This window comes from Folsomia candida, unplaced genomic scaffold, assembly GCF_002217175.1.
Source record: "Folsomia candida strain VU population unplaced genomic scaffold, ASM221717v1 Fcan01_Sc013, whole genome shotgun sequence".
NCBI lineage: Eukaryota > Metazoa > Arthropoda > Collembola > Entomobryomorpha > Isotomidae > Folsomia > Folsomia candida.
The window spans coordinates 2884354-2895574 of NW_019091205.1; the positions used below are offsets into that span (position 1 = coordinate 2884354).

The 11221-nt window shown below is 34.2% G+C and overlaps 2 protein-coding genes across 2 annotated transcripts; one reads left to right on the top strand and one right to left on the bottom strand.

Annotated features, from left to right (window-relative positions):
- Positions 1–1455: 1455 nt before the first annotated feature.
- LOC110855572 (GTP-binding protein Rheb-like) lies at positions 1456–2966 on the top strand. The gene is made up of 3 exons (XM_022103978.2): positions 1456–1516; positions 1630–1885; positions 2282–2966. Exons 2-3 carry the CDS (start codon positions 1692–1694, stop codon positions 2643–2645), a joined length of 558 nt encoding a protein of 185 aa, XP_021959670.1. The 5' UTR covers positions 1456–1516; positions 1630–1691; the 3' UTR covers positions 2646–2966.
- Positions 2967–3231: 265 nt separating this feature from the next.
- Positions 3232–10904, bottom strand: LOC110855741. The gene is made up of 6 exons (XM_022104148.2): positions 10136–10904; positions 9262–9504; positions 8445–8810; positions 6369–6606; positions 5128–5426; positions 3232–4700 (listed from the first exon to the last, which is right to left on the bottom strand). The coding sequence occupies exons 1-6, from the start codon at positions 10320–10322 to the stop codon at positions 4510–4512; spliced, it is 1524 nt and encodes a 507-aa protein (XP_021959840.2). The 5' UTR covers positions 10323–10904; the 3' UTR covers positions 3232–4509.
- Between the last annotated feature and the right edge of the window lie 317 nt (positions 10905–11221).

Consider the following 11221-nt stretch of genomic DNA (forward strand, 5'->3'; position numbering starts at 1 on the left):
CGTGTTTTCTCTTTATTATTTTATTTCTCGTTATTATTTTATCTTTGGGCACACTAGGGTTTTACATTGTCAGTGTCAACGGAATAAATGTCATGTCATGTCATAAATGTCATGACATGTCAATTTGTCAATTTTTTGTCATAAATGTCAAAGCTTCAAAATGTATGACATTTATGACAAATATGACGGACATTTATGACATTTGTCATAATTGTCAATCTCAATATGCCCCTTGAACAGGTAATCTTGGTAGCAGCTATTAAAACTCTTCTTCCTCTCATTGCAATTCAACGAGTCAACAAATATTCTTGTTAAATCGGCATCCAATCGTATTAATATATATCTAAGGATTAGTATAACGTCAAATTTAATTACGACCGTTCACAATTTCATTGAAGAACTTTTAAGTTAGCAATTTCCTCTTTTCCGCCTGCTTGAATTTTATTTATTGTTCTCTTTGTTTGATTGCCAAGTAAGATTCAGTCTCCCGGTCTACCATTGTAAATATTTAAACGTTGTAGCATTGATAGCAGTCACCTCAATTAGTTGCAGTTAACTCTACCTAGTTGGTCGCAAGTAGAAACTTTTAGAAAATATTCACCGAGCTGGCTGCAACTTCCTGTATATTCTGCTGGATGAAATATGTATCGAGTGAATTAATATATGTATGACCTTACTAAACTCTGTAGACTACAAGTGGTCCAAGCTTCATATTGCTCTCATGTTTAACGAAAAACATTTTATGTTATAAGAAAAGACAGACTTCAGGTCAATATCATTGGAAGCAACATGCAAGGAACCAACTCTTCCAAATAAATGCTCCGAATAAAACTGATGATCAGACACAAACGGAATAAGTTATAATTTTACGAACGGAAGTCGTCAATATAATATTTTAAGTGTTTTTCGTAGTGAAAAAGTATATGAGAGGAAAGATTTGTAGCTGAGAAACAAAATATACCGCCCACGATAATTTTTTTGTTTGGAGAAAATGCGATAAAAAAAATGAAAATGTCATAATTGTCAATGACAAGTCGACAGAAAAGTTGACAATTTCGAATTTGACAAATTTTCATAAATGTCATAATTGTCAATAAAAATAAATGTCTGACATTTATGACATTTATGACAGTTATGACATGTCAAAATGTCATGACAAGTTGACAATGTAAAACCCTAGGGCACACCACTAACTTTTCGAGGGGTTTGGTCTTACCCTCTCCGAACTCCTCCCCACAAAAATTTGAAACACGTTACAAAAAACCACATCTCCAAATTCGCAGCCGTTCATTTTTTCTCTGACCAACGTACAGACAGACAGACAGACGTAACGATCTTATAAAGGGGTTTCTATTTTACCCCTTCATCTACTCAATCCGCCCGCCCAACCGTTCGTTGTGTTGGCCCACCAACATAATGCGTATTTACTTCGGTAAGTGCCCATTTGGCAAAAGAAACCGTTGGACTTGCTGCCTTCGTTTCTTCTTCGAAGCAAATTTCGAATTTAAATTCATTGGTAAGTAGTAGGATTTTTTATTTTTTATTATTTTAATTGTAAATTATTGTTTAATTAATGAATTTAAATATTTACCACGAACTAAATAATTAATTGTTTATTTACCTTTTTAGATCTCGTCTCTCGTGGTGGATAAATCGGTTAGAAGAAGATTATTTATTTAAATCTTATCAAGATGCGCACAAAACAGCGTCGGATTGCTGTCTTGGGGTTCCGGAGTGTGGGCAAGAGCTCGATAAGCTCGCAGTTCGTCAACGGAGAGTTTTTCGAGGCGTATCTCCCCACGATTCAAAATACGTTCAACAAGAATCTGAACTTGAGGGGACAAGAGTATCTCGTCACCTTGGTCGATACGGCCGGACAGGATGAGTAAGTGTTGCCAAATTTGTACACTACTTTAATTAATTATGATTAAAATTAGCAAATTTATTGTGAAACTTGAGGTTCTCGCATTTCCCAAAAAACCACAAAAACAATCCTCTTATCCTATTATGATTTAATGTCCACAGATTTATGATCAGTTTGCGAAATAATCTTGGAAATTCAAACCAGAAATTTGGAGGGATTCGAAAAATATGATTTCAAAAATTTCACAAACCTATTTAAATTGCCATATTTTGATTTAGTTTTCATAATTTGTATCATTCCGCATTCCTATCGCTTTATTGTGATAAATTTGCGAAATAATCTTGCAAATTAATTTTTTTTTTAAATCAACCCAAAATTTCCAAAAACTCTAACAAATTTTTTCCCCTTGTCTTGCAGATTCTCCATCTTTCCGACCCAGTACTCCATGGATATTCACGGCTATGTCCTCGTCTACTCCGTCACAGATCCCAGATCGCTTCAGGTCGTCCAGATAATCCACGATAAGCTGTTGGATATGACAGGGTCGGTGAACGTGCCCATTGTCCTGGTAGGAAATAAGAAGGATCTCCAGGACGAACGAGAGATCACTCCGGAACAAGGGAGGAAATTGGCGAATTCTTGGAAGGCTCAGTTTCTGGAAGCGTCCTCGCAGAACCAGGAGTCAGTTACAGACATCTTTAACACGATTTTGGCGCACATCGAGCAAGTCGATATGGAAAGGTGCGCCGTAAAGTGGGGAAGTTATTGTGCTATTGCATGAATTAATAGGATTTATGAAGGCATGACAACAATATTTATGAATTGACTGAGTAATTAACTATTTGTAATGTTTGTTAAGAGTATTCATTACGTGTTCGAATCGTAACATAATTTTGAAAAAAATTGCTAACTAAATATTTACTAGTCTTTGAGGTGGGCAAGTTGGCAAATGAATTTTAAGGTATTTTTTTGTGCTAACGATTCAAACTGGAAATGAATACCCTTGTTATTTATTAGGCATTAGCATGCATTTATTTTTTGTAAGGATTTATTTAGTATGAATGTACATTTATTTGTATGCATAGGAATATATTTTTATTGATATCTGATGACTGATTAATTGATAATTATTAGTATTAATTAATTATTAGTATGCATGTGTTTTTGAAGAATTGATTTAGTATGTAAATTTATTTATATGCATATGAATATGGAAAGATTTTTTATTGACTTTTGACGACTGATTAATTCTTAATTATTAGTATTATTAGTACCTGATACTTGCTCTTCATTATTATATTTGATGACTTGACTGTTTAATTAGTAATTATTAGTATTGATTGATTATTAGTATAATTAGTACTTGATATGTACTTGCCTTCATTTTTATTACCGGTGAGGGAATAAGATATTTCACATTTTTCTGAATTTCCAACAATTCACAGTTGACAGTCATTGGTAACATTGCAAAATCCCAAAGTTTAGTAATCTTATACACTTTACAGAATTTTAAAAATATTTATAAGGAGAATTAGCTGACAAAGTTTTGAAACTTGCTCAGATCAGGGCGTCTTTTTATTTAGTGAAAGTTTGTAACATTTACAAAACGCACAGATTTTACAATTTGCCAATGGCTTCGTTAATCGTCGATTTCTTGCACCTCTTCCGCATTTATTTGTTGCACTGCAATCCACAAAACGTCGGAGATTGTCAACGCCAGATTTTGATGTCTTTTAGTTTGGACATGTTGTGGGGCTCTGTGTAGAAAAAAATGTAGAAGGGTTCGAGACTTCATGGGGCCAATTGCGACAGCTATACCAACTCAAGGTTGTAAGAAATCCGAAAATAATTCATTTTATTGCGAGTTTAAATTACCGTCAAAAATCGAATTTTGCTCAGATTTTGACAAATTTTACATTTTTGTGATCTCGGATAGTTGCTCTATCATATCCAATGACAAAATCAACTTTTTTGATGTTTCGCATTTTTTAAATTAACATTTTCGAGAAAAGGGTCAATTACTAATGAGACGTAGTCATCTCAAGAAAATCTTTTTAAAATATTTGGAATTTGCATTGTTTCGCTTAAGCAATTTATTTTCATGGAATTAGTTTCTTTGTACATACAGTTTCTGTGTAAAGTTGCACTAAAAGTTGTTATTTTTTAAAGTAATAAATTGAACTATTTACTTTACCTATTTCCTAATCTCAAATAATGGGGACGCAACGCAAACCATGTTTAGCCCAGATTATTTTTTTGCCATGTTAGTTTGAAAAAATAACTCTTTCGAAATAACATTTAGTGCGGCACTTGAGAAGATGCGAAAAATTAAGCAAGTTCTGGGCGCCGTAAGGTCGCGGAAACCTGCAATTGCCAACTGCTGCCACAAACGCAGACTCCGCTGGAAACTGCGCGTATTCGCAAACTTCTGGTGCCAAGAACTTGCGGAATTTTTCGCATCTTCTCAAGTGCCGAACTAAATGTTGTTTCCAAAGAGCAAACAAACATGGTCAAAAATAATCTGGGCTGAACATGGTCTGCGTCCCCGTTTTTTGAAATAGCTTCCTAAAGACAACAATGTGTCACTGATCCTCAGTCATCAAAAGCTCGGAATGCATACATATTTACGTAGACGATCTTTGTACTTAAACTGCGAATGTTCGAGACACGCCTTCATGCTTGTCGATGTTGGCATCCAGTAAAACCTTCCATTCGTTGATACAGTCTGCCATAATCTTCTGGGGGATGGTCAAGTTGGGAAAGTAATCCTCCAAACCGATCGCTCCCAGCGTCGTGTCACCATCGTAGCTCAAGAAAGCAATCCCATACGCAAATCCTGACAGGGTGTGCAAAATCAAAAATCAAATATTGCACTCTTAAAAATAATGTTCCCATTTTGCAAAGTAAATGCAGTTTGAACTCGATATTACGTAAACTAAAAATTCTAATTCAGAGAAAACTTTACGCTTTTAATAACGTAATTTAAAATTGAGAATGCATTTGCATTTGATTTTCGAAGTGCAACAATGAGGCAATTCACGCCACCGTTTGTAACTCCGTTACCACGTAAGCTTACAAACATTGCGAAAATCTCGAAGGTAATTTAGCTTACGAAATTTAAAAAAACTTATGAAAATGAGACGGATTTTTTTTGGTTTGTAAGTTTACATGATCAATAAGCTAAAAATACTGAAGCAATTCACGTGAATTGCTTCAGAGTGTATTTTGTATAACTTTAGCCATAGATTTGTCTAATTTCAAACCTGATGAAAATTGGAGAGGAATATTTTGTCCCATTTGAATCCTGGCGATCTCCTCGCCTGCCACGAAGCATCGGTTCGGAGGGCCCACCACATTGGTCAGGACGAGCGGAACGTCATCTTTTGGGTTTTTATTGATCGCACGTACCAACGGAATTGGTAGAGAGCCCTCGCAGAGACCAATTAGATAAAGGAAATTGGGCAGACTAGATTTAATGTAGGATGTCACACTGGTTGAAATCATCTTCAAACGCTGAACTGGATCAGATTCTCCAACCGGGAGAAGAATTATGCAAATTGTGCTGAAAAAATTTTGAAAAAATTTAGGCATGATAAACACATTCATATGTATTGCAACTTATTGCAACTAATTTTGCAAAAATTTGACTTCTGCAAACTTAAATTGGCTAGTGATATGATTAATTAACATGTAAATTTTCCTGCAAATCTAATCGTTTCCAAAAATGAGTTATGCTAAGTTTGGCATTAGTTATATGGTAATTTGCTCAATGTCATACATAAATATCTATATATGTATGACAGTATGACTATGTGGAAGTATATTTTGGGATGATAAATTGGGTATGGAATACCTTTTGATATGAAATATTGGGGGTACTCAATAAAAGAGTTCGTAAATATGTAAGTTCGCATCGCAACATTTTGAAAATTTTGAAAATTAAATTTTGAAAACACAATTTGAACTAACCTTGAGGATGCGTAGATAAGTTTGCTAACAAAATTTTTAGCTATAATTTATGGGCGAATGTGTGAAGCTCAGTTGTTTGCTTAACGTTGTAAATTTGTCGTGAACGTGAATATCCTGAATCTAATACTATCGTTTAAGAACCAAAATGATAAACATTGATTTTTAACCTTGCTGATTATTTTACACAAAATTATGTAAGTAAATACATACAGGGTGGTTAAAATGTCATACTACGGTGGATAAATTTCCAATGGGGAAAACCCCTAAATCTCCATTAGTTACAAGATGTTGGATTGAGATTTTTATAATTACTATTATAACAAAACTGATGGAACACTGATGACAAAATTCTTAAAATGATGAATTTTAAAGGCAAAATTTTTATAACTAATGGAAATTTACGAATTTCTCCTATTGAAAAATTTTCCATTGTAGCGTGACATTTTAACCACCCTGTATGTTTTTGGTCTATCTAGAAGGTTAAACATCAGTCTTCTTGTGCCCCCTTCAATAACGACATTTATGTATTGCGTACCCATGATTAAGATTTTGTTCTGGATGAATTCCCCTCGGAATGATACTTAAGACGGGTATCTTTTCGGGTATTTTGATCCCCTTGGTGACAAAGGATTGACGAACCGCACCGGCCAGACCGGCGAGTAAAACGGGTAAAAATGAGACGTGGAATTTAGCCCGAATTGCTTTCATTTCCGTCATCGGTAGACCTTCCGTAGACGCTGCGCACACGGTTTCGACCTCAGGGTCCGCCTCGACTTGAAAAAAGAAAACATGTAAATTTAATTTACATTAGGGCCTTCAAAACCTGTTTTTCCAATTTTTTAACAACGGTTTTCGATCTAACTGGAAACCGGGTTTGGTTTAAATTTGAGATAAAACCAGTTTCATCTATATTATAATTTCGAAAAGTCCGTCCCGTGAAATTTTCCGTGACATTCCTGCATTCTGATTGGTTGCCGGCTTCCTGGCTCCACCAATCACAGCACGGATATGATTACGGTAATCATTTCGGTTATGATTTCGGTTATGATTTCGGTTATGAGTTCGGTTATGCTTTCGGTTATGATTTCGGTTATGATTACGGTTATGATTTCAGTTATGATTTCGGTTATGATTTCGGTTATGATTTCGGTTATGATTTTGGTTATGATTTCGGTTATGATTTCGGTTATGATTTCGGTTATGATTTCGGTTATGATTTCGGTTATGATTTCGGTTATGATTTCGGTTATGATTTCAGTTATGATTTCGGTTATGGTTTCGATTATGATTTTGGTTATGATTTCGATAATGGTCAACCAGAAAATAATTCTTAACAAATTTAACAAAATCCTTAGCAACGTCAAAAAAGAGTCCTTAGCAACGTTAAAAAAATTCCTTATTAACGCTAAAAAATTCCCTTAGCAATATAAAAAAATTTCCTGAGCAACGTCAAAAATTCGGCTTAATAACCTCAAAAAATTCCTTAGCAGCATTAAAAAATTTCCCTAGCAACGTTAAAGAATTGCTTTGGCAACGTTAAAAAATTGCTTTAGAAACGTTATAAAATTTCCTTAGCAAAGTTAAAAAACTGGCTTAGCAACGTTGAAAAAATCCCCTAGCAATGTTAAACAAATTATTTGGCGAAATTAAAAAATTTCCTTAGCAACGTTAAACAAATTCCCTAGCAAAGTTAAAAGAATGCCTTAGTAACGTTGAAAAAATTCCTTAGCAAAGTTAAAAAATTTCCTAAGGAAGCTGAAATCAATCAGAATGAAGGAATGTCCTGGAAAGTTTAACGGAACAGCCTTTTCGATGTTTTAATATATGTGGATGCTGTTTTACTATTAAATTCTAATTTGGTTGTGTTGTACATAATTGGTACATCGCCGCAGTTATGTGGTGGTTTCATCGAATGATTTTGTTGTGTTGTTTTAAAACTTGATGTGGACCGTCTTTAAGACGGGCTTATAGGCTAGTATGAAATATTTTTATAAAACCGGTTTTCGAATTACTATAAGTAAAATTATTTTGGAGCTGGTAGCAATTTGCCATTTCCTGTTTTTCATGTATGAATTAATTTATTTTTTTGCTTAACACCAACGTTCTGTTCTACCTTAAATATTACCAGGATATGTAAATAGGTAATGGTTAAACCGGTTTAAAACCGATTAGGGGGAAAGAATTGAAAACCGGTTTTACTAAAATTTCAAAAATCTGAAAAATCGAAAACCGTTCATACGAAGGTTTGCCTATTCTGATATCTGGAAGTAAATGGGATGGATTTTTTAATCACGTGGCGAAATCACGTACCCGCCGGATTAATATTGGATGAGGGCTGAAATTCAAATCAAATCTATCCCGTTTACTTCGAGAATTAACAATAAACTGGGAAAATCGTAAAACCATTTTCAAGATGCGTTCCCAAAATAGGAAATATTGAAAACCATTTTAAGAAGGCTTACCAAAATTAGAAAAATCGAAAACTGATTTTTTAAATCTTTCGATTTTGTGTGCCCTAGTTTATGGTTTGGGGGCTCATTGAACTTCAGAAATATATTTAATTTGGATGCTACATACATATCCCTTTGGAAACTATTTATGAAAAACTTACTGCAAGGAAGCTTATCACGATTCATGCTCAATGACCTGAACAACTTGACAAGATGATACGGTGCCAAAATTACAGAACAAATTTTGTCCAGGCTCGACTCATCCCGCTTTTGTTGGACTGGGGCACCCTGCAACACTGGGCGGGCATCCTTCGTCGTGAATACTTTGTCCCACATGTTCAAAATACTATGCCCGTCCCCGATCACGTGATGAATGCGGAAAATTACGAGACTCTTGACACCCTTATTTCGCAGGAGGAGCACTTCCCACAACGGTTTCCCCTCTTTCCACCGCCTCCCTCGAAGTAAATAGTTTGAAAGTTTGTTCATGTCGTGGGGATCTTCAACATTTTGAATTTCCGGGAAATCTGGGGAACAAAACTTAAAATTTACATAAAAATGCAGATTAAGGTGGAATAACTGCATGATAGATTTTAAATCTTAAACTACCCCTGTTAAATATTTGTAATGCAAATTTCTAGAATGGCGTCACTTCCATGAGTTTGAAGACAAATGCAAGTTTCGATGCTTTAATGTAAAGTTAAGTTTTGGTTACTTCGAAACTATCAATTCCAAAAAAAATTAAATTCATTTTCGAAAAAATTCCTTGTGAAACAATGTGCAATTATTTTTTTAATCCAAATTTTTGGTTTTTGTACCAAAAAAATAACTTTACATTAAAGTATCAAAACTTCATTTGTTTTAAAACTCATGAAATTGACGCCATTTTAGAAATTTGCATTTAAGGACAGGGGGAGCATGAGATTAAAAATCTATGCCACACGAAACCGTGTCAGCTAATGTAACCTTAAGACGTACCTAAATAATGTATCTGTTCTTCAATACTAAATGTTGGACAGTGTTTCCAAAAATAGTACCCGAACCGTTCCGTGAGACAAGAGGTTAATTCTGGATAAAGCTTTGATTCCGAATTTCTCGCCAATCTTTGTACAACATTGTGGTAAAAATCTGTCCGTAATTTTTCTAAGTTCACCGCTTCCCGAGTAACCTTCATGGTAACGAAGACTGACCATGAATGAGGCCCGTATGGCGAGGTGGAAACTGAAAATAGTATGTACACAATTATGTAATTTCTGTGATTTTTGTGTCCGCAGCAGTGTGTAATCGAAAAAAATAATTTCAATTTGTCCATGCGCAAAAATCTGCAGCTCTTAATTTAAATATTTTTCGTAATGAATAACTTTAAATATTCTCAGGTTTTCCAGGACATTTTTGAAATTAGACATAATTAATAATACTCAAAATCCCCAATGTCCATACGTTCTCGAACCTTCATATAAATATATTTTGGTTTTGTGCTCGAATTTTTAAGCTTTTACATATTTTCACATTTTGAAAAATTGCAACATGAAAATTTTTTACAAACTTGAATATAATGCTTAATCATGAAATGTCAAGCATGAAATTGTAAGCCTTTCTTTGGGTGACCAGATAACTCACATAATAAATAGCAAACCACCAGCAGCGGTAGCACGTTAAAGGCTAAATATTGCTTATTTTCAAATTATTAGAATTTCCAAAATTTGTAAAATTCCAACAACTTATTCGGCCGAAAAACATTTACAAAATCCGACATGTTGTAATATTCGCGAAAATTTCAATAATTAAAAATTATTCTTATGAACAAATTATGATTAGTCCCTTATGAATTTGTATGTAATTTTTAACTCACCCATCACCGTCGCACTCGCCGGTAGCATGATCCACGTTTCGTCACGTGCTTTGATAATTTGCACCACAATATTTACACACTTTCTCCAAACAATCATTATCCCTATGAAAAGTGCGAATAACGGCAGAAAAAAATATGCGAGGACGGATTGTACGAAAATAATTAAACTGTGCAAAACTTGTGCCATTTTGTAAAACTATTGACACTTGTACTGGGAAGATTGTTTCTCACTGACATCAATCCATACACTGAGGACTGGTTTCAATATTGTGTATTGACACGAGAAAATTAAAAAAACCTGAATTTTCACATTAGAGATTTTATAGACTCGTTTTATTTAGAGATGGACAATAAAGAGAGATTTTTATGATTTGCGAATTAACAAGTATGTCCTTATACCAGTCATGATTGACTCATTGGGTAAAAATTTATTTAAATATTTAACTATGTGTATGTATACCTGCATTGGATGGGACAAAAATAAAATTGACCTATCTACATTTATGCAGATTTAGATACATATGAACACTCTTAAAAATAATGCCACCACTTTAAAATGTAAATGTACTTTAAATTCTAAAGTAAATCTAGAGTAAATTTTGCTCATTGCCAAGTTAACGATACTCTGGATTTAGTATAGTTTACTTCAAATAAAATTGAAATTTCAAAATGATAACATTATTTTTTAAATTGTTCATAGATATTTATTTAGATAAATATGTATGTGTCTGTTGTGATTGTATGTGTACAGTACACCGCAGTTATCCTAATGGTACTTCTGGTGTTTATGCAAGTCCAACTACATAAGAATTGAAAGATGAAGTTCGAGTGATGACCATGTCAGTTCAGGAAAAGATCTGAAAACTTGTTTAGTAAACTTGTCCTCCTTCATCTTTTAGGATAGAAGTGTATGGATTATGAATGTAACCGGTTCTGGTTCTGGTTGGATTTCTGATTCATTATTTTGTTGAGAGGACCAGGTACTTATGTACTTAACCCTTTAAACTGTAACGACGACAATTGTCGTTTTATAATAAATGGTTTAATTCGGGAGTACGACTAAAGTCGTCCTGAAAAATCGTGGTC

Excerpts from the sequence above, each read along its gene's own strand:
- LOC110855572 (XM_022103978.2), top strand. The coding sequence starts at position 1,692 with ATGCGCACAAAACAGCGTCGGATTGCTGTCTTGGGGTTCCGGAGTGTG. Across the intron at positions 1,886-2,281 it reads GATACGGCCGGACAGGATGA|ATTCTCCATCTTTCCGACCC; the intron begins GTAAGTGTTGCC and ends CTTGTCTTGCAG.
- LOC110855741 (XM_022104148.2), bottom strand. The coding sequence starts at position 10,322 with ATGGCACAAGTTTTGCACAGTTTAATTATTTTCGTACAATCCGTCCTC. Across the intron at positions 9,505-10,135 it reads GGCGAGTGCGACGGTGATGG|TTTCCACCTCGCCATACGGG; the intron begins GTGAGTTAAAAA and ends TACTATTTTCAG. Across the intron at positions 4,701-5,127 it reads TCCTCTCCAATTTTCATCAG|GATTTGCGTATGGGATTGCT; the intron begins GTTTGAAATTAG and ends ACACCCTGTCAG.